Source organism: Leucopleurus acutus, assembly GCF_964270905.1.
Source record: "Leucopleurus acutus genome assembly, chromosome: 7".
NCBI lineage: Eukaryota > Metazoa > Chordata > Mammalia > Artiodactyla > Delphinidae > Leucopleurus > Leucopleurus acutus.
Window position 1 is genome coordinate 43,194,072 of NC_139150.1, and position 27,621 is coordinate 43,221,692.

The 27,621-nt window shown below is 42.8% G+C and overlaps 1 protein-coding gene and 1 pseudogene across 2 annotated transcripts in view; one reads left to right on the forward strand and one right to left on the reverse strand.

Annotated features, from left to right (window-relative positions):
* Window positions 1-227: 227 nt before the first annotated feature.
* The window catches only part of PRUNE2 (prune homolog 2 with BCH domain), a gene marked incomplete at both ends in the record, with an annotated part of 267,702 nt that continues 240,308 nt past the window's right edge, over window positions 228-27,621 (forward strand). Inside the window, 1 exon segment of the mRNA XM_082843243.1 lies at window positions 228-263. Within this exon segment, the coding sequence (XP_082699369.1) occupies window positions 228-263 (36 nt within the window).
* On the reverse strand, window positions 7,328-8,112 carry LOC309964571 (small ribosomal subunit protein eS4-like; annotated as a pseudogene). Its single transcript has one exon. The product of its transcript is annotated as a small ribosomal subunit protein eS4-like (transcript).

The window sequence follows — 27,621 nt, forward strand, 5'->3', positions numbered from 1 at the left end:
AGAGTCAGGCGCCCCGAGCCGGCAGCCGGGCGCGGGGTGGGGCGGGAGCCCTGCGAGGCGACAGACGAGGGCGCAGCCACAACCTCAGCCGCTTCCGAGCGGTAGGAGGGAGCAGCCGGTCGCTGCGTCCGGGCCGGCCCCTGTCCGGGGACCCGGCACGTCTCGCCCCGGAGGAGATAGTCCTCCGCGCTCTCCGGGTACCTCTGGTCCAAACCGCTCGGAACGACATGGAAGAATTTTTGCAACGCGCCAAGTCTAAACTGGTAAGTTGAGGGAGCAAGGCTGTGTGTGTTGGTGTGCGCGCGCGTGCGCGCGCGCGTTGATGAAAAAGAAAGGACATTGCAGCAGAGGAGGAAGAAACAACTTTGCCACTTAGTTGTCAGGGTGTACGGACTGTCCCCTGGAAAGAATCTCGGGAACTCTGGGGTTTGCAGCGGGCAGTCTGTCTCCATAATCCTCCCTCATAGCCAAAGTGCCGGGCTGGGGGTAGTCGTGACTCGGCTGAAGTTGGGTGCTGTGTGTCCAGCTTTGGTTCCTTTGGCTTGAGGTTGGAGAGAGGCAGATCCAGCCAAATCTACAATTTGCTCCTGGAGGCTAGAGGATAAATGGGTGTGGTCCTTGAGAAAAAGAGCCCAGACTTCTGCAGATGCGGTACGTGTAAGTGTAAAAGGAGAAGAAACCGTACTTTAGCTGGAGGGCGTGGCAAAACGTAAGTGAGGAAGTAATAATGCCGACTAGGAGTAACGTGTGAGAATGCGCAGTTTACCCGAGCATCCCTCACGCGGAGCTTGCTCCAGTGCGGGAGTTAGGGATATTCCAGTGCGAATCGAGTCTCTCCGGTCCCTGTTCAGAACTGCAACTTGGGGCAGAGGCAGAACGGGAGAACCCCAACTGTCGCTGGTGGTGTGAGGCTTGCCAGACCATTGTTCTCCTGGGAAGAGACCAGCATGTTGGCTGGCTCTAACTGTACTGTTGTTCAGAGAGTGAAGGGTAATTTCACTGTGTCTATCAACAGTTGCTATACATTCTGGAACAACATTCTAGCAGTTTCCTAATTCCGAATTGTTTTGGTTCTCCAGCATTGCAGTAATGAACGTAAGGGAAATGTTTCCCTTTTGGCCCTTAAAACAAAGTTTTTGCCCATTTGGAAGCAATATCTTTAATGAACAGGGAAAGCACCTTGTACAGGCCTGGCATAGGAGGAGATGCATAATTTATGTTGCCTTTAACCTTTAAACCTTCATAAAAGTCAAAATATAAAGTCTGCATTAAGATGACGTCTTAATCACAAGGCAGACTATTTGCAGGGTTATTACTGTCATTCATTTACCCTCACACTACAAAGGGAGTGAAGACAGATGTGTGATTCTTAAAAAGATTTTACTGTAAGTGTCTTTAAAAAGACCATTAAAGTTGATTAATGCTAATATAAGTACTTTGTTTTCTACCTTAAGCCTCCCAGAGAGTTGATAGTCTGTGGGGATTTCAGAATTGAGGTTTGTGATCCTTTCTGTGTTTATTGCTGACCCTCTTACAGGTTAACTTGAGCACACGAAGGAGAAAACTGATTGAAGAAATCACTTGCATTTCTGATAGTATAAGTATGCTCTTTGTTACTTACCTAACACTGAGTGAGAAATAATCAGAAAAGGTCAATTTTGGCAATTCATTGTTTTGTGGGTGAAAATAAATAGCAATCTGGGATCGCGCAGTTGTAGACTGCACCTGTGTTCCACTCCCATAACATTTATTTTAATAATAAACATTTCGACTGTGGGGTTTGATGTGAGCAAGAGGTTTGTCTCATTTCTGAAGAGCAACTGCTGTGATGGAGAAATTCCCTGTTTCAGAGTAATCAGTTGAAAGTAATGAGTAAGTTTATTTACCGAGTTCCTTCATTAGACGAGCAATTACTCTACATTATTAAAAGAGTGACAGGAAAAAGAAGTGGTTGAAATACTATTCCCAGCTTCCTGCTTTAGCCAGAAGAACAATTACTGCTAATTTTAATTTCTTTCTTAGGATAGGTTTCTTGTTAGAGATCACAATTATCCTTTCATATTCAGCCACAGTAAAGGTGTTTTGGTCACTTTTAGTGTCACATTTCCCCTGATAAATTACATTTTCTAGGTAAATAAAAATTTTACTTAATATGCAACATTCAACTACAGTAGTAGGTAAACCTTTTACTTTAGAGGATATATACCCTTTGTTTAGGAGAAAAATATTAAGTCAATAATTATGGCACTCATTTGTGAGAAGTTTATCCGTAATAAAATGGTAGGATTTTAAAAAATTAGACTAATCCTTTGGAAAACATTTTAGGGAGAAGAAAATTATCATGTTGGTTTTCACTTATGCTTTATTAGACCAGAATTAGATAGAATTTAGGTGTTATGTTTAAGCTGTTTTCCGTCAGAAGTTGACATAGATTTATCTATATGATACCTAAAAAAAGTCTAATGGGCAGGTTTTTGTCTACCTACTTGAATTCTTGCTTTGATATTCTGTAGATATGATACATGTCTTTTAGTGGTTTGGAATAGCCACTGTCCCTTCCAAAGTCTTAATGGTACCAAACCAAACTTGGGTCCTCTTGCCTGCATGCAGTAAAGCCAATCTACTGACACTGGGTTGCGGTGAAGGAAAATGCAGCATTTATTGCAGGTGCCAAGCAAGAAGTCCAAGTAGTTAGTGCTCAGAAGGCCTGAAGTCCCCAGTGGCTTTTAGGGAAAGGTTTTAAAAGGCAGGGTGAGGGAGAGGGGTTGTGGGGTACAGTGATCAACTCATGAACATTCTTCTGATTGGTTGGTGGTGAGGTAATTGGGAATCAGCATCATCAACCTTCTGATTCCAACTGGTCTGGGCTCTATGTGCTCGTGGGCCGCATACAGTTAACTTCTTCCACCTGGTGGCAGTTTCATTCTCTGCAAAGAGCTCAAAGGATATGGCTCAGAATATTATCTATAGCCCTTGAAGAGGAACTAAAAGTCCTTGACTTTGTTTAATGGCTAAACTATGATTATTTTGTCTTGCTTGACTGTTTTCCTTTTTTCCTGCATTTTCTCACTTCTCTGATTAAATTTACTCTTTGGAACTCAGGGAAGGCCTAGGAGGCTAAAGTTTTTTTTACAGACAGGAGAATAGTGGAGGACAAGGTGGGGGAGGAGTCTGTTCCTGCTCCGTTACATTAACATAACCTTGTCATTGGAGTTAGCTAATTTCAATAGACCAAAGGAATTTTAAATTGTAAAATGAAACTGCTATTAGCCAATAATACCATCTCCAATAATCACAACTTTGGAGAAATTGTTTGTATGCCCTTTCTTCCGACTAGGAGCATTTATTATTCATCTGTCATTGTGAGGAGAGAAACTCTGCTCTTCTAGGCCAGGCCCTTGGGTTGAGCAGAAATCTTTGAAGGAGAAGGGATGTTTTTCATTTTTAATCAGGTAGTTTGGAGCTTAATTCTATTGAAATTGAGAGAGTGGTCTCTTAATTCTCTTTTTCACCCCAGTTCTGCTGGTCCTTAAACTGATGCAGATTCACTTACTTAATCTCATCTGGCTTTTCCTTAAATCTCCCCTTCCGATATCCACCCTTCATTCCCGAGAGTATGTGGCATTTATCAGAAATGGCAAAAGTAAACCTCAAGTGTGGCCTTGGATCACCACCTCCTGGATCTCAAATGCTTCTCAAGGGGGCCTGCCTTCTGCGTGGCTAGAACAGGCTTGGGTGCCTGGAGCTTCTCTGTAAAACACCTTACCTGGAGGTGGAGGACAGCAAGGGAAATAGTCACTCCTCCCAAGCACAGCCTCCAGAAATGGTGCCTTCTTGACAAATAAGGAACTGATCCAATTATTGTTCAACGACCAAGACAGTAGAATAAACACCAGGAGAGTAAGACCGCGCCCCCCGCCCCCACCCCGAGGCTGTAGAGATGGTGATCAAAGGATGATGTTTGTTACCTGGGTTCCCGTCCCCATTCGAGAACCCAGCTATGTTTCTCATCTGTATACTCACTGCTAGAACTAGAAATGAGTGGAAACACATTTTCTTTCTCTCCTGCCAGTGCCCACCCAGCTTCCTTTTCCACCTGCCCATTTCTAGCTGGAATAGGGACAGAGATCAAATCCTATAGTTCTAGGTCCATCCTTAAATTTTAGCCATGCTTTCCATTTTTAGTTACGCCATTTCCATAGTGATGTCTTAGTCATTCTTAGTTATACTCTTTCTGTGGTAAGAGAAATTGAAGACGGGTAGGGAATGAGGGCTCCCAGCCCTAGACTGTGATTTGGGAAATGTCCTCCAGTTTCATAGTGGTCAGCTCAAAAATGTATTCAGGCCAAGACAGCCTCATGATGTCAGTAAATGGTCCAAGTTCCCATGAACTTCGGAGGAAAAAAAAAAAAAGTAAATAAGGAATCAGACCCCTGGAACTCTGGCTGGCAGGAAGCCAGGGTCCCCATACCGGGTAGACTGCCTGCCAAGCCTCTCCCATTGCCAGATCCCACCAGCTGATGCAATTCAAGCAGCTGCTCAGGGGTGGGGCATCACTGCAGCCCACATGCCCTCAGAGGTGGGTCATGAGCCAGCACTGGGCATTTGTGTGGTGGGAGTGTCAGCTGCCAGTGGAAGGATACAGGGCACATCAATATCCCAGGAATGCTGTGGGGAGAGGGTCACCGTCGCTGCTAGAGTCTGGGGAGTGCATCTGCCACTTGAGCAGTGACAGCTGCAGACGAAGGGCTCCTTTCTGCAGTGGGAGTTGGTCCATATGTGGATTTCTGTAGAAGAAAAATTCTGGATGACCCTAAGTGTCAACTTATACTCTGTGGTATGTGGCATAGGGATAAGGAAGCACATTCAAAACTCTAAATGAACAACCACATTAGAGTTGATAGAGGAGATGGGTTTTCCAAAAAAGAAAGAAAAACACTGCAGCATGTCTGCAGAGGAATCATTTGATTGGAAATTGAGAAATATATCCTTCCCGATTTCCTTTATAGGAACAAGGTCATGTGTATCAATAAAAAGCGTCTTTAAAATGAATGTTTCGGGCTTCCCTGGTGGCGCAGTGGTTGAGAGTCCGCCTGCCGATGCAGGGGACACGGGTTTGTGCCCCGGTCCGGGAAGATCCCACATGCCGCAGAGCGGCTGGGCCCGTGAGCCATGGCCACTGAGCCTGCGCGTCCGGAGCCTGTGCTCCGCAACGGGGGAGGCCACAACAGTGAGAGGCCCGCGTACCGCAAAAAACAAAAAAAAAAAAAAAAAAGAATGTTTCGTACCTTTTAAAGGGCCATGGTGGTAAGGACTAGTAATGATGGAGATGCTGGCGGAGGAGTTTCATTTGGAAAGCTGAGCTCATTCTGATCACAGACCACAGGATCAGCTCCCTCCCCATCATAACCGAGGGCTGGTGCACTTGAGACTGTGCCTCTTGCCGGAGCATTCCCAAGCAAGAAACTCAGGAATCCAAAGTACTTCTGTGAATGTGGTTCCACCGTCTTAGGGGCTGATGAGAAAAGGGCCCTTGATTGCTTTAGTCTTAGAGTCAGCTCCATTTCTCACTGCCTGAGCTTTCAGACGGAGAGCTGTGGTTTGTCCCAGCCCCCGGGCCTGTGGAGAAGGACCAGGCTTTTTCAGTGTAAATCTCAGAGGGGACTGATCTTCCTCAAAGATAAACAATTGGTCACTGCTGTTCAGACAGCACCTTGGGTCTGGGAAGATGCGAGCAGGTGAGCAAGGATGCCCTTTAATCAGAAATTTGAGGAATATTTTATGTTAACTACGTAAAAAGGTGACAGCTTTGGTATAACTTGTTTATTTCTACGTAGCATTTATTTGGGCAGATATTAACAATGTTTTAGGTTTGGTGTATCAGTCTGGGGAGCTCTTGTAAGCAATAGTGGTTTGGTGATGGACGTCTCACTCTACCTTTACATCTACTCCTCCCTGGGGTACTAGGTAAGCAGACAAGGGTGAGAGATGAATACCTGGGTCTGAATGAAGGCTGCAAAAGAGGAAAGAACATCTGGGACCAGAGGGGTAAGGTGCACGGTGTTGCCTTGGTCACTGATTCGTTTTGAACCCTGAGGTTTATTGGAGAGTCGGAGTTTGGAGTCTTCTTTGAGAAGAAACTGGAGAGGGACAGGGCTGATATATTCAGGAGGCAGCATTCACATGGACTTTGATATGACCGGCACCCTCTGGGTTTGTGCAGTATGCAACCTGCACAATCATACGTGGCTGCCTGCCATGGGTCCCAGAGTAGCCTACTCAAAATCTCTGGCAGCGTTCCAAATCCATTCCGATCTGAGCTCTGTGACTTTGGGCTTTGGTTTCCAGGGAAAGGTAATCTTTCTTCTTAAGAGCTCTTGGGAGGCTAATTGGGCACTAGATTGCCCTGCAAAATCAGAGCCACAAAGGTTGGGTTAGAAAAACTAAGCTGATAATACAGCCTTGGGTTTTTATCTGAAAAATGAGATAATGATACCTACTTTGCAGGTTTGTCATAAAGCCAAGATAATGTACCTACACAGCCCTCAGCACAGAACCTGGAACAATGCTGCTTCTCTCCATTTGCCCCCAAGCTGGTCCTTTCCTGCAGTTCCTTATCTCAGTGAACGGCATTATTATTCATCCAGTTTCTCCAACTGGGAACTTTCTTTTCCTCCATCCCTTCCCCACCCACCATATCCCAGACATCACTAAGTCATCCAGATGACTGCAATGGCCAGCTAACAAGTTGGTCTCCTGCAAACCACTCTCCCACTGCTACCAGGGAGATCATTGTGAAAGCATCTTTCACATCTGTCCCATCATTCCTTTAAATCCTTATTATCACTTTCCATTGCTCTTTGGAGAACCAACAACACTCTTAACCTGACTCTGGGATCTGACCCATCTGCTGTCCAGCTTCTGCTGGATTCTCCTCCTATCTCCCTAAGCTTGAATAACTCCTACCTCTTCTGATCAGGTTAAGGAGAAGGGAAGCCTTTTGCTGAATGACCCCTCCCACCCAGCCTCCCCAATTCATGAGTCTAAGTCAGGTTTTGGGGTGATGTTTTTAGGTCATTTACCTCAACTTGTTATTATATCTCTATTGGGCATGTTTGTTTGATTAACGAGAGTAGGGACCAGGGTCTCTGTATGGGTTTGTTCACCACTGTATCTCCAGAACCTGGTGCAGTGCCTGAAGCTCAGTAAGCAGTTTTTATTTGTTTGCTTGTTTGTTTGTTTGTGAGGTATTTTTTGCCATTAATCGTGACACATTATCTTTAATTAAGTACAAAGACCCTTCCAATCATGTCACCTAGTGGTCATTTCACTGACTGCCCTGTTTGACTGCCAGTCTCTTGTCTCTCTCTTTAGAAATGGTAAGGCGGATGTCTTTTTCTCAGAGAAAAGAAATCCATGGTCTTTTGCCTTTGCAATAACAAAAATGTTGGAGAGTGGGGAGGCCAAGATGTTGCCGTTGGCATCTTCCACATGAACCACATCAAGAGAAGCTGGTTGTCTCTTTCTGCTGGCGATCACACCAATTCTTCCCAAGGTAGCGCCTCTGATCACCATATACAGGTTACCAGTGTCAAACTTGTTGAAATCAGTCATCTTGCCAGATTCCAGATCAGTCTAGATGGTGTCGTTCACTTTGAAGGGGATAGGATGGTGGATGGTGCGAGCATCATGGATCACCAAATGAGGGATTCCTTTTGCGCCCACAAAGATCTTTCTTAACTTTGTACAAGTTGTACTTGGCTCCTCCAGTATCATACAATGAACAACAAAGTAACCCTTGTATCACAGATCAGATAGAAATTCTCCCCAGTCTTGCCAATGCTGCTGACCTCCTTGAAGCCAGTAGATGAGGTCTATCAGTTGGGACCTTGCCATCAACCTTAAGGAACTGCTGCATGCAGATCTTCTTTACTTCTTTTCCTGTCAGGGAATACTTAAGTCTGTTCCTTAGAAAAAGATGAGGGGGAGACACTCTTTCAGCTTGTGGGGATCACCTGATGGATGAGGAACAAACATACTGGTCAGTTTACTCAGCATTCAGTGCTTTGGAGCTGCTATATGTTTCAGGGGCTTCTTGGGACCATGAACCATGACTGTGCAGGGCACAAAAAGAACACAGTGTTTTTAGAATGAATGAAGCCATAAGGCAAGAGGCTTGCACAATGCATGAGACATTGTAGTGGCTTAGTAAAATGAATAAGTGGATGAACAGGTGCAGACTCCTAGAGATTTGAATCTGAAGAGGGGATGGCGACCATATAAGGGAATTCTGGTTGGTTTACTAGAAGGAGGTGAGAAACAGTAAGGTCAAGGAGTGCCATACAGCCCTTTTGTATATGGTGCACACTTCATACGAAATGTTACTGTAAAATAATGAGGCTAGTTTTTATGCATGATTGCTTGGAATCTGTAAATACTGGTGGAGTTAAAGCATGAATGGATTGGAGAGAGGCAGGGGAGGGAATGGGGCGCTCTGCAAAACCACATTGGGCAGATCAGCAGACAGAGTGGAACTATTAGAGCCTTAGATCCTCTGCTGTGTGGTCCAAAGGGTAAAAATTAGACTCCCCCAATCCCAGCCACTACACCAAGCTTGCCCAGCTTGTTCTGCTGCTTCTGGACCAGTATTAATGTCATGAGAGAGATTGGCAGAGAAGATTTTCAGTCCTTGAGAGGAAAGTTGAAGACCTTCCAGACTGGCCTCATCTGTCAAATGAGAACAATAATATATTAGGGCTGTTGCAGGTGTGTATGTACTAAGATAAGAATGTGTCCTCCACCCACAGTAATAAAAACATGAATAGGACCATGGTGGACAAGAGAGCCAGGAAGCCCTATTTACATTTTATAGAAACGGATGATTTTTAGCTCCCTTTAGTTCGAATTTGTTGATTATCTGTCTTAGCTCTAAGAAATAGATTTTTCCACTTAATACACAAAATAGTCTTGTGAGGTAGCTGTTATTTCCCTTTGCAGTTGAGGAAACTGAGGTTCAGTGGGGCAAGAAGTTTGACCAAGGTTTCACCGCCAGTAAAGAACAGAGCCAGACTTTGCTCCCAGATCACCTGACTCCCATTCCAGGACCCTCTGCCACATTCGTGTCTTCCCACCAGATATCCTGGAACATTTAACTCTCTTTAAATAAAACGTGAGCAACTCGGCAGGTTTATGGGAGGGCTAGGTAGTGAGTTCACTTTGACCCAAGAGAGGTTCATTTCTTAGTTTTTGACTGTTTTATGTTAAAAAAAAACCCCTTGGATAACTGAGTAATCATTCACTATTACTGAGAACTGCTGTGAGAAAAATATGGTGCTGGGCTGTCTATGATTTGGTTGAATAAATTGGGAGACTGTTTCACGGTCTACCTAGGTGAAAGAAAAATAAAACACTGATAAACTATTTGGAAGATAGGGTCTGTGACTAGTTTTAGAGTGACTGAAATATTGTGGGTATTTAGTGAATTTTTAATAATGAGAATGGCTTTTCTAAAACGGTTAGAAGTTGTTCCTTATTTGCCATCAAGGTTGTGAGTACAGCTTTTTGTTTTCCAGCTTCCTTCATTGTTTTTTCTTTGTTTGTTTTTAACCAATGACAGAGTTTTAAATGACCTACAGTAAGCTTTCTTTTGCTCTTGTTTAGATGTCTTATATTAAAAACTGATGCGTGAAAACATGTGCAAACATTATTTTGATTCAGAAACTTATTTAGATTTAGTAGTATTATGTATAAATAAGTAGTAATTAATACAGTGAAATTCTCAAAATGCATTTTTTAGCGGAAACCTTTTCTCTGTAATTTTATCATTACCATTTTCTTTATGAATAGTGTACAATTAAATGTGAGCTCCAGTTCAAATCCCAAATTCTGAATATAGTCTATAAAGTATTCTTTTTAACTCACTGTTAACAACAATTTCCGTGTGGTTACCAAACACATTCATTATCTTTTTTTTATTGAAGTATAGTTGATTTACAATGTTGCACTAGTTTCAGGTGTACAGCACAGTGATTCAGTTATATATAGTCTTCTTCAGATTCTCTTCTCTTATAGGTTATTACAAAATACTAAGTATAGTTTCCTGTGCTATACAGTAGGTCCTTATTGGTTATCTATATTATATATAGTAGTGTGGATATATTAATCCCAAACTCCTAATTTATCTCTCCCCTCCTTTTCCCTTTGGTAACCATGAGTTTGTTTTCCTATGTCCGTGGATCTATTTCTATTTTGTAAGTAAGTTTATTTGTATCTTTTTCCTTCACTGTTGTCACTCTCTTGCTGGAGACAGAAGAATTGTTTGATTGAGTGAGTGAGTGAGTATAGATTGGGTGAGCTCAGCCCGGGTGACACAGCTGGCCAGAAGAGCTGGGATTAGGACTCAAGTTCTCTGCTGTACAGTTTCGCTTTTGCTCTCGAGTCTGCCAGCTTAGCAGTGCCTCAGAAAACTGCTGGTTATACTCGGAGACACATATAGGGGTGAAGGAACAGAGGGAGAAAGGAAAGAAGGAAGGTGGAGGTGGAATTGGAAGGGAAATAGGAGATAAGTGAAGAATAACAGGATTCAGGGGGGAGGCATGTTTGAAAAGTGGTGAGACATAGAAGGAAATCCTTCCAAAAGCTCAGAATGGAATGATTTGCAAGAGCAAGAGCTCATGTGTCCGGAGTTCACTTTATTTGGCCACATCGGCCGACCCAAGGTCTCCAGAAAACTGAAAGTTACACAAAGGCAGCTTTCCTTCAGACACCTGCAACTGAGTATTAAAAACATATCTTTGGGCTTCCCTGGTGGCGCAGTGGTTGAGAGTCCACTTGCCGATGCAGGGGACACGGGTTCGTGCCCCGGTCCGGGAAGATCCCACATGCCGCGGAGTGGCTGGGCCCGTGAACCGTGTCTGCTGAGCCTGCGCGTCCAGAGCCTGTGCTCCGCAACGGGAGAGGCCACAACAGTGAGAGGCCCGCGTACCACACAAAAAACCAAAACAAGCAAACAAAAAAAACCGTATCTTTATAATTGGTTCTTTTCCCACAGGGAGATCCCCCAGACTCTCTTTCTGAGCCCACTGGTATGATGATACCTGTAAGTCATTTGAAGAATGCTGGGAAAGTAGCAAAGACCCACAAATGTTAGTGCTCATCGTCATCCTTATTACTTAATTTGCGCTTTGACAGAATACCCACGAGCTCGGTTTCTCAGAGTAAGGTGGTGGGAGACATGGTTGCCAGAGGCTGTAACTGCTTATAACTTACAATAGGGGAACTGCACAAACAAAACCAAAATCAAACAAACCCTTAAGAAATGGACCCAGTTAAGAATCCGCCTGCCAATGCAAGGGACATGGGTTCAAGCCCTGGCCCCAGGAAGATCCCACATGCCGCGGAGCAGCTAAGCCCGTGCGCCACACTACTGAGCCTGTGCTCTAGAGCCCGCGAGCCACAACTACTGAGCCCACGTGCCACAACTACTGAAGCCCACACCTAGAACCTGTGCTCCACAACAAGAGAAGCCACGACAATGAGAAGCCTGCACATCGCAACAAACAGTAGCCCCCCCGCTCGCCGCAACTAGAGAAAGCCCACGCACAGCAACGAAGACCCAACACAGCCAAAAATAAATAAATAAATTTATAAATTTATAAAAAAAAAAAAAGAAATGGACCCAGATTCTCAGCAAGTGTCATGTAGGGCAAATGGTCCTAAATACCTGCACAGCCTTTGGAGGCCATAACATCAGTGACAGAAAGTTCACAGTAATGACCCTGAATAATCAAGGAAGAAAAACTATTTAAGCTCGGTGTCTGTTTAAGAGAAGGTGGGGTATGTGAGCAATTTCAGAAAATACAAAATCCAACTCAGATAATTAACAGAGAAAAAATTGAACAGAAATTGTCACACAGAGGGTAAGCTTCAGTTGTCTGGAAAAGTCCCTTGCATAGGTGACCTCATTCTTAAGCGAAGCCAGATATGCAAAATGTCATGGTTTATAGCAAGTGATCATGAGTCAGGACGGAGAGTGATGGTGCTAAAAATGTGAGCCTGATGTGGGAAGGCATAAATAGGCCCGTGGCACTTACAAGATGGGAGAAACCCCGCTCTCCACTCCCACGCTGAGTTGAGAACTTAATCTGGTTCTGGACTCGGTAGAGAAGTTGCAGCAATGACCATGGCCTGGAAAATAACATCCCTAAGAACAGCCGGAGAGGGCGGGGCAGCCTGCTGCTGGACTTTCAATTATCTGAAAGGTTTTAATGGAAGATTTCCCACTCGTAGGAACCATTTCTTTCTCTCAGTTGAAAAAAAATAGGACTTTAATGGCTTTGTTTTACTGTATAGTACAGGGAACTATAAGGGAAAAGAATCTGAAAAAAAAATATATGTATAACTGAATCACTGCTCTACACCTGAAGCTACACAACATTGTAAATCAACTATACTTCAATAAAAATTTAAAAAAAATAAAAAAGGATAAGTGGCTTATTTTTAAAGAGGCCCAACAATTCAATTATGTCCTTTATTTTGTGCTGTGAAGAATGATCTATTAATTAATTGAAGGGTGCAAGAGAGAATTGTGCATGCTTCCCTCTTGCTCTCCAGAACGGAAGAGAAGTAAGGGCTGGGGCAGAAGCTCATCCTGACATAGGAGCGTTTTGCTAATCTTTGCGCTCTTCATACACGTTTTCTCTAGCAAGTGGCCTGTGTTGCTGGCCAGACTAGCACCTGGCCCTGGGCGGACAGAAGTGTCCTGACAGGTGGGTAGATTAGCTGCTCCCCTGCCACTGGTATGTCTGCGAGGACACGTGCCTGGCTGCTTCCCTGGGAAGGCAGTGTCCCTGAGTCCCTTTGCAGGGAGGCGGGGGGCAAGTCACTCTCTGGCCTCCATCCTCTGCTTTGTTAACGCTTTCCTCTTCCCGCTGCCCTTAGCAGCCTGATTTGGGTTGTATGCAGCATCTCCTGGCTGAAACACCACGCAGAATTCTCTCACCCTTTGGCAGCTACCATATAAACAGACTCCCAAAGCCACTGACTTTTGGAGGCCTGGATCCTTTCAAAGAAAGGTGAGCAGCGTTTTGACCAATCCGTGTGGATTAATACAAACCTCAATTTCAATTCAGGGTTGGTTTTATATTTTGTGTGTTTATCAAGATCATTGAGAGAACTGTTTTTTTTTTTTCTTTTTAGATTGTAGGCAAATTGAACACATGGTCTTAGGACATGTATGTAGGTCATAGTGAAAGATAAACAAGAGGGAGAATTTTGTTCTGTAGCTGAATATTTCTTCTATTCTTTCTTTGTGAATTTGCTGTGTAAGACCCTAACATCAAGCCATGCACAAAGCAAAGCCACGTCATTGGTGTGGAACTGGTCATGAGCTTGCCAGCTGGCTGATTCCCCCTGGACCGTGGCCTGAAGCACCATCACTCTTGACTCCAGTCTCCAAAAAAATCCAGACATAAACTCACTGTGGTGGATGCAGATCAAAATACCATTCCAGAACCGGCTTTTAAAACATTTTGTAAAATTCATTAGCTCTCCAAAGTATTATGTCACTCTGAGCCCTATGAGGGGGGAAAATGTATTTCTCACACCTATAGAATTATTTCATGCTAAAATAGCCTTCTGACCAAGTATGACATTGCTGTAAAAATCAATTCACACACACAGGGTTTCATAGGCTGGCATTTACATAGACCGTTCCGATGAATGTCATAAACACTGAGTCATGCTTCTTACTACCGGCCTCTTTCTCAGACTTTTGCTCTCAGCAAGATTTATATACAGCCGCCCTGATTGCTGTGTTACACTGGACACACCCTGGCCCGTCACTTCTGGGAGTGCTGTGGAAACAGGCATTGGGATTCCCCATGTTTAAACACAGCGTTCTATAGCCATAGTCTTTCGTTAGTGATTTCTTGCTTTGAAACTGTTAGTTATTTTAATCACAGATCTTTACATTTGAAACTATTATAGAAGCATAGATCTTTAACACTGAAACAGGTGACTTTAGACTATTTTAACCTCCTAGTATTATGTTTTAGGTTTCATTTATTTATAAAATAAGAAACATTAAAGCAAATTTGGGAAATAGAGGAAAACTGAAAATAAACTGTAAACAATAGAAAAAAGCCTAAAAATTAACCACTTTCATGGAAGCATGACTATTGGCAATATTATGGCAAAGTAGTTTTCTTAGTTTTTCCTGTGTGTAGGATTAAAGTAGGATATTCATACGTTTTGGTACCCTGATTTTTATTTTACTTAACATAATTTATTAAATATTTCCCTATGTTATTGCATAGCATTCTGAATCGACATCTTAAATAATAACATGCATTTTTATAAAGAATATGGACTGTGGTTAAACATTTTGATTGTCCCTCTTTTTTTGCTGTTGTTAATTACACTATAACAAATATCTTTGTACCTAAAACATTTTGTCCTGTTTAGGATTAGGTCATTAAAATAGCTTCTCAAATATGTAATTACTGGAGCACAAGATACAAGGAGTCTCCAGTTTCTTGGTAAATCTTTCCAAATTGATTTCTGGATGAAATCCACCAAATTTCAAGATTCAGAGAGGCTCAGAAAGGTTAACTTGTCTCATAGAACGTTGTGACACCTAGGTCTGTGCTCCTGACACATTGGGGAGACTGTACAGTACTATGCTAATTTAAAAAATGTGAATTTGATCAACTAATCTGAAGCTGCCTTGCTACTCAATTAAGACAATCATAATACAATCTACACCACGCCAGTTACAAATGTTATTTGGGACGAAGAAGCAGAATCTGCCACTTTCTCGTTTTCTTTTCACTTCCTCTCGCAATTATTTGAAAAATAACTGAGCCTTACGGATCGGTCAAGCTAGTTGCTGTTATACTTGGCGTGGTAATTCAAGCCAAGTAGTATTACACTTCATAATTGCCTCCACCTGTGTGATCTCATTTGCTCAACCTCGGGGTAGGACACATGTTATTATATCTACATCACAGAGGAGACGAAAAAGGCCAGAGAGGTGAAATCCAGTCTTGCCGAAGGACACACAGCTGGTAGGTGGCAGAGCTGGGCAGAGAGTCTGTGTCTTCGGAGTCCCATGCCTTTGCTTCCAATCTCACGTGTAGGAACAAAAATTGGTCTACCCTTTCAAAAGGTAGTTTGATGGTTTCAGTTGGAGTTTGGTTGCTTGGTTTTATCTCCATACGAGAAAATGACTGAGTAAAAATATACAGCACTTGTCCAAGAGGAGACTATCCAACGATGAAACACATTCCTGCTGAAGCTGTGTTGCATGAAACACGCAGGAAAGCAAGCCCACTGAGTTTGCAGTTTTGTGTGACGGCCTCTGACAAACAGTTTGCAAATGTGAGATTAACGGATGCATCATTGGCGGAAACATGTGGAGCTCCACAGGCTCTGGAGACCAAATGTCACCTGTGATGGGAAGGAGGCTCCTGAGAAGCAGGTCTCTGGAGGGGCTGTGGGCATCATCCTTCATACCTGTGATGGGCCTACGGTTGCCTGGATGTCACTTGTGTCAGCTTCGGCTGAGAGGTCTATGGAATGGGGGGAAGGAAATTTAATTGCCCGTAACAGGAGCTCCTTCCCTCCTACGAAGGAGGTGTAATTCTGTCAAATTCTCTCTCTCTCTGTCTCCACCCACCTTACCACTATTTTTCCATATGGAGCATATTCATTAACTGGCCAAAAACCTAAATGCACCCCCATATTGATGCAATAGAGAGTAATTTTAGTTTAGTGCAATTTAATGTAGTTTAAGCTGAATTCTTCTCTTTCCAGAATCTCGCACTAAGAAACATATATCTCCAGATCAACATTTCTTATGCCATGGCGTGACAGAGGCCACGTGGTCGCTAAATTTAATACATACAGAGATGAAGATGCATCAGACACACTAGCCCCTGGATAGAGGTCCTGGTTTGCCTGTAACTTTCTTAAGAGTTTAATTAATTCACACTGGTGAAAAAAGGGAAACAGCCACACAGAATTGAAAGGAAATTTAGAGAGACAGAACTCAAGGTTAATCTGGGCTTGAAATTCTGTCATTAATGAAATTTTCAGGTTTATAGGACACCAGTTTTCCTAAAAACCTTATATGATTTTTTAAAAGAGGACTCTATTGTCTAACAGGATGATTTGTATACAGTGTGGTAATTCCTTGGCTGATATTGTGTTGGGAAGCTTTAATATATGCCGAGGGAACTATACTTGGGGTGATATTTTCTTATAAGTGTTGGGACGCGAGTGGAAAATCACTGACTCTCAGAGACTTAGCTGTGTAGTTAGATCGTGCACATCTGCTAAATAATTAGTATGCTGTGGGGCAGGAGATGCTGCGAGTAAACCCTTGTGTGCCACGGTTTCTAGCGTTCAGCTCCTTTCTGAATACACTTCTGCTGTTTCAAAGACAGAGGGCAGAGAACAAGGAGGGCCAGCTAGGAATGTTCAGGTTAAGCTAGTGTCTCGCCATGAACAGTATCCCTTGCTGGACCTTCTCTTTGCCCTCATTTCCTCAAAATATCTTTCTCCTGCTTCTTACCCCTGCCACTCACTCCTCAGCAAAACCTGTTCGTGGCCTTCAAGCAAGGGAATTGACATCTATCAGTATTTACTCTGCCGTTAACATATGTTATTTCATTTGGCCTTCACAGCAATCCTCTGAGAAAGGTATCGTTATGCTCAGTATACAGAGGGGGAAACTGAAGCTCGGGAGAGGTCAAGTGACTTGCTTCAGGGCACACAACTAATGAATGTTAGAGCTAAATTTCTAGTATGCTATACCTGAGTCATAACTTATATTTCCATTTTGACATACATCAGGGGCGTAATGCACTTACTTCAGGACGAGTGGACATAATGGCAGCACTTACTAAACTCTCCTGTGCGTGGGAATCATGTTACAATGCAGATTCTGATTCAGTGCAGTTTGGGGTGGGACCTGCGATTCTGCCCTTCTCACAGGCTCTCAGGTGATGCCGATGCCGCCAGCACCGCCCCCCCCCCCCGCCCCGACCCCCCCCACCCCCCACCCCCACCCCCCCCCACCACCTCCAATTTCAGTAGCGAGGCCCCAGGGCATTGATTCACGGGGAGGCAGGAGGCACCGTTCATGGCCCCCTGAAAGGGTGTGTTAGAATCTGGTGGGGCTGTCCCCAGCTGAAATGGAATGTTTCCCCAGAGGAGAGGCTGCCTCACTGCACTTTCCTTCTACCAGGGAACGTGCTGCAGCAAACGTCATGTTGCGGTCCAACTTTTTTTCTCTCTTAAGACTATTCACCGTTCCTCCCACCATCTTGTCTCGCTCTTTCCTTGTCGTTCTTTGATAACGTCCTTCGGCATCCGGATGCTCTCCTACTTTCTGTTTCCTTGTCCCCTTCTCTGTTGTTAGTGGTGCACTTTTGTATGTGATGCTTTGTGATGGATGGTATTCCTTTATTATTTATGCCCTTTTGTTGATGGCTTTTGCTTTGTCACTCTGCTTCTCTGATGTGGTTTTTGTTCACACTCTATTTCCTGCAGCCCACTGTTCCCTTTCCAGTTCCTTTTCTCTTAACACAGCATTCTGTTTCTCTTAACACAGTGGGGAGCCCAGAATGGCTTTCAGAAACTCATGTAGCTTGAGGATGATCAGCAGATATCTTCGAATTTTTAGGCATCATTTTAGATACTGCTTTGTATCAATCAGCTTTCACCAGGTTATGTTCTGATGGCAAAAGTCCTCAAGGTCGGTGGCTTTCAACAGCTAAGGCGTATTTCTCACTCATGCTATAAGCTGCTGAGGGTCAGCTGTGACTCCAAGTGCCTTCTTCATTCTAAAGGAGCAACAATGTCTTGGGATAGGCTGCTCTTGGGGCAGAAGAAAAGTAAGGGAGCCGGTAGGGTTCAGCAATGGCCAAGCCCATTGGTAGTGGAACAGGAAGTACACTCTTCTGATAGGCGGGCACTGCAGTTACATGACATTGCACAGGGACATATTATCATCCTTCTATAAGAAGGAAAATGAATAAGTAGAAATCATATTGTAGTGTACTATGTGCTCTGAAGCTAGGATTCATCCTGTCAGGTGAACACTGGCTAGAACCACACTTCCATTCTAGTAATGGTCATATCAGCGGGTAGATATTCACCAAATAAATACTTTGGTTAAGAAACCTGAGATCCTTTGGCAGTGTTTTTGTTGTTGTTTGTTTTTTGGCCAAGCCACATGGCTTGAGGGATTTTAGTTCCCCGAACAAGGATCGAACCCATGCCCCCTGCAATGGAAGTGTGGAGTCCTAACCACTGGACCGCCAGGGAATTCCCTGGCAGTGTTTAATATTATTATTCAATGGAAACCTCCTCTCGCTATTTAGTCATCTCTTATGCTTTCAGATGAGGCTTGGGTGGGGGTTATTCCATGGCCACATTTGGGATGACTTTAGGCTGCATCTGTGTCCCAAGTTAAAGATTTGGGGAAGCTGGGTTGACAGCTTTAGATCACACGGAAGCCTTTATGGAGCAAGGCTGCCTGGGAAAATCCTTAAAATCTCTGGGCCTCAGCTTCTTCATATATAAATTGGGAATAATAATAGATCCCCCTTGTAGGGGGGCTTACAGATTGTCTTCAATAGTAGATGTAAAACTCATAGAATTGAGTTTGATACATAAAAATGTTTGAGTGTTTGCTTTGATGATGATGACGACGATGATGATTTCTACCAGTCGGATATTTGACCCCCTGAAAAACATATTAGAGTTTCCAAAACCACCAATTTTAGAACTGATAGACAATCAGACTTATGTTTCCAAGTTTAAGATTTACTTATAAATAAACAAAATCAAAATTAACACAGAAAGTAAGGGCTTAAATTCTTGGCCTCTTGATAAGATTAGCAGTAATTTCTCTTAGAGAAATTTATCTCTAGGTTGAGCGTTCATGCCCTTCAGTCATTGTAGGGAGTGAAAATTCTTTAAAATTTGTGCATAAAGTCCTTGTTTCATTTGGCGACCATGTGCATTTGGGGCTTGTGTAAGTGGGGACAGCTGCGTGGTTTGCTGGGAGACTCCAGACAAGAGCAGGAGGAGAGACACAGGACTTCTGTCTGGAAGTCAGTGACTTGGACTGGTTTGGGGGGAAATGGGTGGAGATATGCAGGTTAGTGCTGTGCGGGGCGCTTACTAGGGAACGTAATGCAGCTTCTGGCCTGGATGGCTGTTTTGGTCTCATATCCCATCAACTCAGCCTGAGCAGCCCCAAGGTGAAAGGGAAGGACCAAGGGTCATGGAATCAGAATGTCAAGTTCAGCAACTTCTCCGCTGTGTGAACTTGGGTACATTTCTTAACCTCTTTGGGCCTTGGTTTACTCATAATGTAATATTATTTAATATCTATCCAGCCAGGACCATGTACAAGAGCATTATATATATTCTTTAAATATTTACGAAATAATTTCACTTTTACAATAACCCTATTTTGTAGGTACACTTTTACCCATTTTGTACTTGGGGAAACTGAGGTAGACAGAGGTGAATAACTTGATTGAATTCACGCAGGTAGGAAGGGGTAGAGCCAAGTTTTGAGCCCAAGCAGTCTAGCTTCCAAGGCTGCGTTCACACCCCCATGCTTTGCTACTTCTTGGTACAGACAGCATTTTAACTGAGGTTGCCGCTGTAAAGATTCAATCCATTCATGTCTTCCAAATCCTAGTCTACTGCCTGCCACGTAATAAGAGGTGCTCAGTAAACATCGATGGTTATTTCCCTTCCCCTCCCCTCTTTCCCTTCCACTGTCCTGGGAGACCCCAGGGAACCAGAATTAGCAGTCCCTGGGAATAGGGTGGGAGATCTTCAGCCCTAATTTTCCCTGGGCAAGACCTCACATAAGTCTCAAATTTACCTTGTATTTTAAGGTCCTGCTTCTGTCCCATTTATCGCGTGAAGCTTTCTCCCACTGTTGCAGCCTTTATGACACCAAACTGGAAGACATGATGCCATCTTGTAAAGCAAGCCCCAAATTAAAAAGAATGATGACACAGTTCCGCGTTCTTCCCAGTACATCATTACATCCCTTTATGGAAATCCTTTGCTCCAGTGACACGCGAATCATCTTTCATGTATTTTGTAATCTGCTTTGGTTGTCACCTATCTTTAAAAAGTTCTTAATTTTTTCACCTTTACTCTACATGGTATCAGAACCTTCTCTTGCGGTTAATAATCACTTAGCCAAAAGGTGTGGCACATACAGAGCAGCTGCCGTGAAGATTTTAAATACGTGATAAGCCTCTTCGATGATTGTTGCCTTAATTCTGTCACCTCCTACCGGTGACTTGGTTACAAATTGTTCCTGTGACCAGAGCATGTTCCAGAGAATTTTGTCATGGAAAATGAAATGGCTACAGGGAATAACAAGACCTAGATTTTAGTGATTTCCTTCTACATGGGAGCAGAGTGGCCTTGGCAAATCCCTGAGCCTATTTCTGAGGTTCTGTTTCTTCAGTTGCAAATGAGGAGCTAGGGCTAGTTCAACAGTTCCAAACCAGGAGGTCTAGCACTTTGACATCTTCCAAGACAGAGGTTGATTTAAATATTATAGCATCCTGCGGAAAAATCCAAATGAACTTTTTGACCAATCCAATAATAATATTGTTACATGGTAAATTAAAACTCTCAAAACTCTCTCTTTCCACAAAGGAAAGAGAAAATTAAAGGGATCTTTAGTATTGAAAGATTGAGGAACAAGAATCGGTTCTTATTTAATTTTTTTCACAGCACCTTCCACATAATTGGGCAAATTATTCATATCTCCAAGCCTCAGTTTTCTCATCAGTAAAATGGGGACAATTTAGAGTCTGTCTCAGGGCGTTCAGAGAGTTGCTGTGAAGATTCAATGAGATCGTGCACATGAAGTGCTTAGCCAATGACACTCAACAAATTGTGTCTGTTTTCCTAGTTCTTCAGTGCGGGTTCAAAATTACCCAAGGAAGATATTTTCAATTAAACTAGCTCCAACTAGATTATGTCATAAATGTCCTTAACTCCAGGGTGGATCTGCGGTTGTGGTGAACCCAAGGGTAGATTGGTTAATTCCCACTTTCTTGGAAACTGTAACCCGTGTATGCTTTGTGCAAACTCTTTAGCTGGTCATGCCACCCATCGATTGATAGCATCTGGGCCTAGCCAGAAGATGAGGGGGGAGAGGAGAGAAGGGCGAGGGAAACATGAAGATCAAAGTTCCTGGAACAGAGAGCAACATTCCTGGTACATGCTGTTTATACTATACATACTCTCAATGATAATTGCTACCACTTAACCAGGACTTATGTGCCCGACACTGTGCTAATTAGATTGCATACACTATCTCTTCTAATTTTGTTACTGACTCTATGAGCTCTTTTATCTATTGGCTAAAGCAAGTCACAAGGCCAGTCCAGATTTAAGGGGTGGAGAGATAGACTCACCTCTCCTCTTGATGGAAGAAGCTGTATGTGCATGGATGAAGGGAGGGACCATTTTTGCAATCAGTTTGCAACAGCCTTTGTACTATAAATAGTACAGAAGATCATGTATTTCCCTGGAGTAACTTCTGTGCCCAAGAAAAGGGGAGTCAGGTGCCAAGTGCTTCCTAGCATCTTGAGTCCCTTTCATTATAGGTAGAGTCCAAGAGGCAATGAAACTGAAATGTGGTCCAGTTGTTTGGTACACTCAAGAGCCATACTGTAACTATTTGGGGAATTTGGGGTTTTTCTGAATTCACACGGGTTCTCATGTTCAAAACAAGCCCCAAGCTAAGGATGTCACTTATATCCTGTTATCTCAAAGCTCTGCCAAGCACTGCTCGGTTACTGTGGTACCCAAAACCATAAATACTTCCATCAGCCTTTCCAAGGGAGAGAGAATAAGTAATGAATCTTAACTTCTAAAAGTAAGCAAGGCCACAGCTTATCGATTCACAAAGAGGGTTGATCATGGCTGCATGAGCAGTATTATCCAAAAGGTGGGATGTTTTGTAGGAAAAAAGATGATATAACGGGGATCCTTGGATGACTCAAGGTGATTCATTATATTTTTTTCTGTTTGCAAGTGACACTGGTTTACCATATTTATTAGTAATAATACGGTTTTCTTTTCAAATAAATTTGCTTTTATAAAAACATGAGTCATTTAAAATGTAAGCAAATAATAGAGGTGATGTACATGTGGGCAAAAATCTTGAAGATGGTTACGTGAATGATTCCTGATAGATGGAGACACGTGTGCAAAAGGTAGGAGAGACAACCTCCTCATTCAAAGTGGGAAAATTGAGGCCTGAAAGAGGAAGTAAGTTGCTGAAAGTATCATATCTAATAAACTGGGAGCTGGGCTCCAACCCAGGCCTCCTGTCTCAAATTCATTTTTCTCCCCATTCTAGTAAACTGCTCATTCCCTCTAAGTCAGCAACCCTAAACAACAACAACAACAACAAAATTACCTGCATGTGCAGATACATTTTATGAGAGAATGTTACAAAATGAATAATATTTTCCCCCACTCCCCATTAGGCACTTTATATGCTTGGCAATGAGAATGGTGATTATATTTAGCATACATCGATTGATGGTCACCTCACTATTTGGAGTAGTTGCCTCATGATTGTTCTGTAGACACACACCATAAGCAGAAGTCACTGTGCACAGTTGAAGTCTGTATGTGCTTTGACAAATGTTGAGACAATACACATTCTTGTGTATTCATATTGAATTAGAGATTTTCTAATCGGAGATCATATATATACCCTTAAAAGAATATGTGAAGATGAATAATTAATTAAAAACAAATACATATGGAATGTAGCACCCACAATCCATGTTACAACGTGGATGAACCTTGAAAACATTATGTGAAGTGAAAGAAGACAGTCACAAAAGGTCACATATTGTTTGATTCCATTTATATGAAATGTCCAGAATAGGTAACTCCCTAGGTACAGATTGCAGATTGGTGGTTGCCAGGGGCTTGAATACAGGTGGATAATGGGAAGAAACTGCTTAACGTGTACAAGGTTTCCTTTTGGGGTGATGAAAATGTTTTGGAACTAGATAGAGTGATGGTTGCCCAACATTCTGAATGTACTAAATGTCACTGAATTGTTCACTTTAAAATGGTTAATGTGTTATGTGATGTGAATTTCACCTCACATAAGCATATGTATTTATGCTTCCTATACATACTCATATATGTGCCCATGCATGGTATTTTTGCTGTTTTATTAGTATAGTGTTTCTCAAACTTTTTAGGCTCAGGACCCTTTATGCTCTTAAAAATGATTGAGGATGACAAAAGCTTCTATTTATGTGTGTTACATTTATCAATAAATACCATGTCAGAAATTAAAATGGAAATAATTTAATATTAATTTATTAATTCATTAAAAATAACATAAACCCATTACATGTTAACAAAATAACATAGTTTATTAAAAATAACTATATTTTCCCAAACAAAAATATTTAGTGAGAAGCAGCTAATCAGCTCACAACTTAAATAACTGCAAAACTCCTTTTCCTTCTGGACAGCCATTGGTCTTCAGAATGCAACAGAAATATTTTATGCATGTGCCCTATTTTACCACAGAGTATTAAAAGATGTGTTTACTCCAGGTTTGAGATTTAATTAACTAACTGTTTTTTAACAGTTTTGTCAAGGACACTTGTAAATAAAACCAGCAGTGTTTGTCCTGCAGAGTCATGGCTGTGAAGAATGCAGGGACTACTGGTCTACCTTAGTGCCCCTGCTTTGATTCTTGCTAAGGCCCTGGCAGTTTTACCCACCATTGCTTTTGTTCCACTGTGCACATGTCTGATCAGTGAAAAGGGCCAGTAATGTCTTCTCATTTTCATGAAAATAGATTTGACTTCACAGACCCTCCTGCAAGTGTCCCAGGAATCCCTAGGGAAAGTGTCTGAGAAACCACAAATGAAAGACTCTGATTACTCACAGTAAAGTACAAGACTTGTTAATTATGTGTACTTAAAACATGCATGGCTTTAAAAAATGTTAGGCCTCTTTCTTAATAGACTGAGTAATCGCTAGAGTAGAAACGAAAAACAGGGCCATGTTTTAATCAAATTTGAATCCTTCTCTCTGATACAGTCCCACCTATGGACCTTTCCTGTACCCTTTGCTCAGAATACTTCTTTTCCAGATATGTGATAATTCCCTCCCTCACCTCCTTTGGGGCCTTACTTAGCTATCACCTCAGGGAGCCTTCTTTGGCTACCTTATGTAAACATTGTCCCTCCCCCAACACACAGGCCCATACACACACATACACACACACACACACACACACATACACACACACACATAGTTACCTTTCCTGTTACTTTTTTCCTTCTTAGTATTTATCCCTACTTCATATTTTATTTATTATTAATTTTTAAAATTTAATTTTTCCCCATTAGAATATAAGCTACATAAAAGCAGGGATTTTCTTCTGCATTGTTAACAGCTCCTAGAATAGTGTCTGACATATTGAGGATCGGTAAACATTTATCAAATGTTGTTGAATATAGCATATCTAAAATGCAACTGTAGATATTTATCATGTCTTAGCAAAATGGTGATGCAGGGGCAATCCCAACATGAATTCCATAAGACGTGCAGTGGACAAAGTGTTTTGTGGTAAATAAGTTTGTGAAATATTCTCTCTCTCTCTCTCTCTCTCACACACACACACACACACACAACACACACACACACACACACACAGATTTGCAATGAACTAACATGAAACATCTGAGAGGCCCTGTGATACAGACATGTGTTTAAACATCGTTAAACTCAGTGTTTTCCAAACTTTTTGCAAGTGTTCTCTGGAACTCTCATTCCCTGGGGAATACTTTCCAATACACAGCCTCCCTGACTCACTTTTCAGAATGACTGTGAAGGTCAATTGGGATAAAAGCTAGGGATTTGCCTAGTATACCCTGGGGAGCTATTTCAATGTAAGATATTATCATTAGTTCATCCACACGGAAAATAAAAATGTTTCATTTCATAATTCTTGATTTTTTTTTTTTTTTTTTTTTTACGGTACACGGGCCTCTCACTGTTGTGGCCTCTCCCGTTGCGGAGCACAGGCTCCGGACGCACAGGCTCAGCGGCCACGGCTCGCGGGCCCAGCCGCTCCGCGGCATGTGGGATCTTCCCGGACCGGGGCACGAACCCGTGTGCCCTGCATCGGCAGGCGGACTCTCAACCACTGCGCCACCAGGGAAGCCCCATAATTCTTGATTTTATGTGCTGGTAAAACATTTTCGTGATACAGAAGACTGAAGGAGAAGTCTCTGTGTATTCATATATTTTAAATATATGCTTGAAAACAAGAGTAATGCCGTGTACTTCAGATTGCTTTAGGGTGGGGGGAGTAGGTGTGGGTTCATCAGAGCAAGTAGCTGGACTTTTTATAATTTTAGAAGAGAGTTTGAGAAATGCCCTAATCCTCATGGTACCTGTCACAGAATCAATTAAGCCCAGAGGAATGAATACTTTGTCTGCTTCAGCTTTTACAGATCATAAAGGGAGAAGATCCCTGCAGCCTATTGAATCATCTTATTCCTCATGAGAAAGGCTGACTCTGCATCTTCTGGCGTTTCTAACGTGGGTGATCTGCCCTATATCTCAGAAACTGGTCAACAGAGTGTTACTCTAGGGATTCGATAACTCTAGATGCTGGGTCATTTCTGGTCCTCTGTCAGTAACTTTTTATTATGCAGCTAGAAGCCTGACTTGACTGTGGATGAGAAAAACCAAGCCGAGGGGGCAATTGCTTCTTCCTAAGAACATTGTGATTTACTTTCTTGCTCAAGACCTTCTCGCTCCTTTCCTCCAATCTCTTACACACCCATGTGCTTTAAGAGTAAAGGCTGCTCCACTGCCCTTCCCTTTCCCTTCTCCTCTTCGGTAGAATTTAAAGAGAAAATTTGGTTCTCTAACTGCACTGTCCTCGAGGTCAGTCTTCATTCTTGCGCCGGGAGTCATCAGTGCCTTGCATCTGCAGTGGCCTCAGGCATCATCTGATTGACCACAGTGCTGACCTTTCTTTTGTGGAGCACAATTCCTGAGAAATCAGCAGGACCTGTGGCATCTTGCTGTTGTGACTATTGATCCCTAACTCTGCTTTGCTAAACGGCTTGATCAGCCCCAGAATCTGTCAGTAACAACACCGCTGCTAAACTGCCACTTCCTGCTGGGTCCAGGTCCTGCTAAGGGTCACATTATATCTTTACACTGTACCTAAGTGGGTTTTATTTTCTGTCTTGAGCAAGTGTACCCTCTAGACAGATATTCTTTCCAAGTCCCAGTGGTTAGAAGTGACATTATAAGAGGTAGCAGTTGCCTGTCCTTGTAAAAGCCTTTAACTTATTATGCATTATTTATAATCCAGAGAAGAATTTCCTTCCTCAAATAGTAGTTTATTCATTTGACCATACTTCGTTACTGTACCCTACTGTCTCAATATTTTTAAAGCATTAATCATACAAACGTAGGAGAACGTCAACAGCCAAGGGAGATGTCTTTTGAGTGGATGATTGGAGGGAGTCCTAAAAGGTCACCTTAAAGTCTTGAGCGCAGCCGTACCCGGAATTCCACCATTAGGAAGCCATCCCTTTGATTTTTTTAAAAATGAAAAATATAGGGGCTTCCCTGGTGGCGCAGTGGTTGAGAGTCCGCCTACTGATGCAGGGGACGCGGGTTCGTGCCCCGGTCCGGGAAGATCCCACATGCCGCGGAGTGGCTGGGCCTGTGAGCCATGGCCACTGAGCCTGCGCGTCCGGAGCCTGTGCACCGCAACGGGAGAGGCCACAACAGTGAGAGGCCCATGTACCGCAAAAAAAAAAAAGAAAAAGAAAAAGAAAAATATATAGGTTCTCTTTTAAAATGCGAGTCCCCCTGGGATCCCTCTTACACACCTATCTTCTTTTGTGGACTTGTTCTAGAGCGTTAAAGCGGAAAGGAATCTTAATGATCAGGTGGTGCAACCTCCTTATCTTAGAGATGAAGAATCCGATGCCGAGAAGACAGGAGTGCTGGAACGAGGCCTCACAGCTGGTTAGTAGTAGAGTTAGGATCAGTACCCTGTGTCTCCTGCTTCTTTACCTAAAAGCATGTTGTATCCTGTGGTGTCCTGAGGAGACAACTTTCTTTCAAACGTGTCAACCTGTATTAAATTCATGCCTAACAGTATTTCATGTAATGTAGTTTGACTAGCATTCCTCTGCAGTCACCACAATTCTGGAGATGGCAGGCATTGGGGTAATCATTTATAAAACTTTCTCATGGGTATAAGTCACTTCCAAGATCCAATGGTTATTTGTAAACTAGTGTGTAAAGTGGCACGTTTGGGTAGCAGCAGTATTAGAAACAGAAGCCCTAGAATGATTGGCAGGCCCTGAGGATCTCTTTGTCAATTTCACTAAAAATGGTGGGGATCGTTTCCCCGCCTCACCACCACCCACCACTGCTAAGTGTAAAAGGTATGTCTGTGCATGAGGGGAGGAGCCCTGCGTAGCACAGCAAGGGGAGATAGAGCAAAGGAAGGAGAGTGAAACTTTAAAAGGCAGTTGTTAA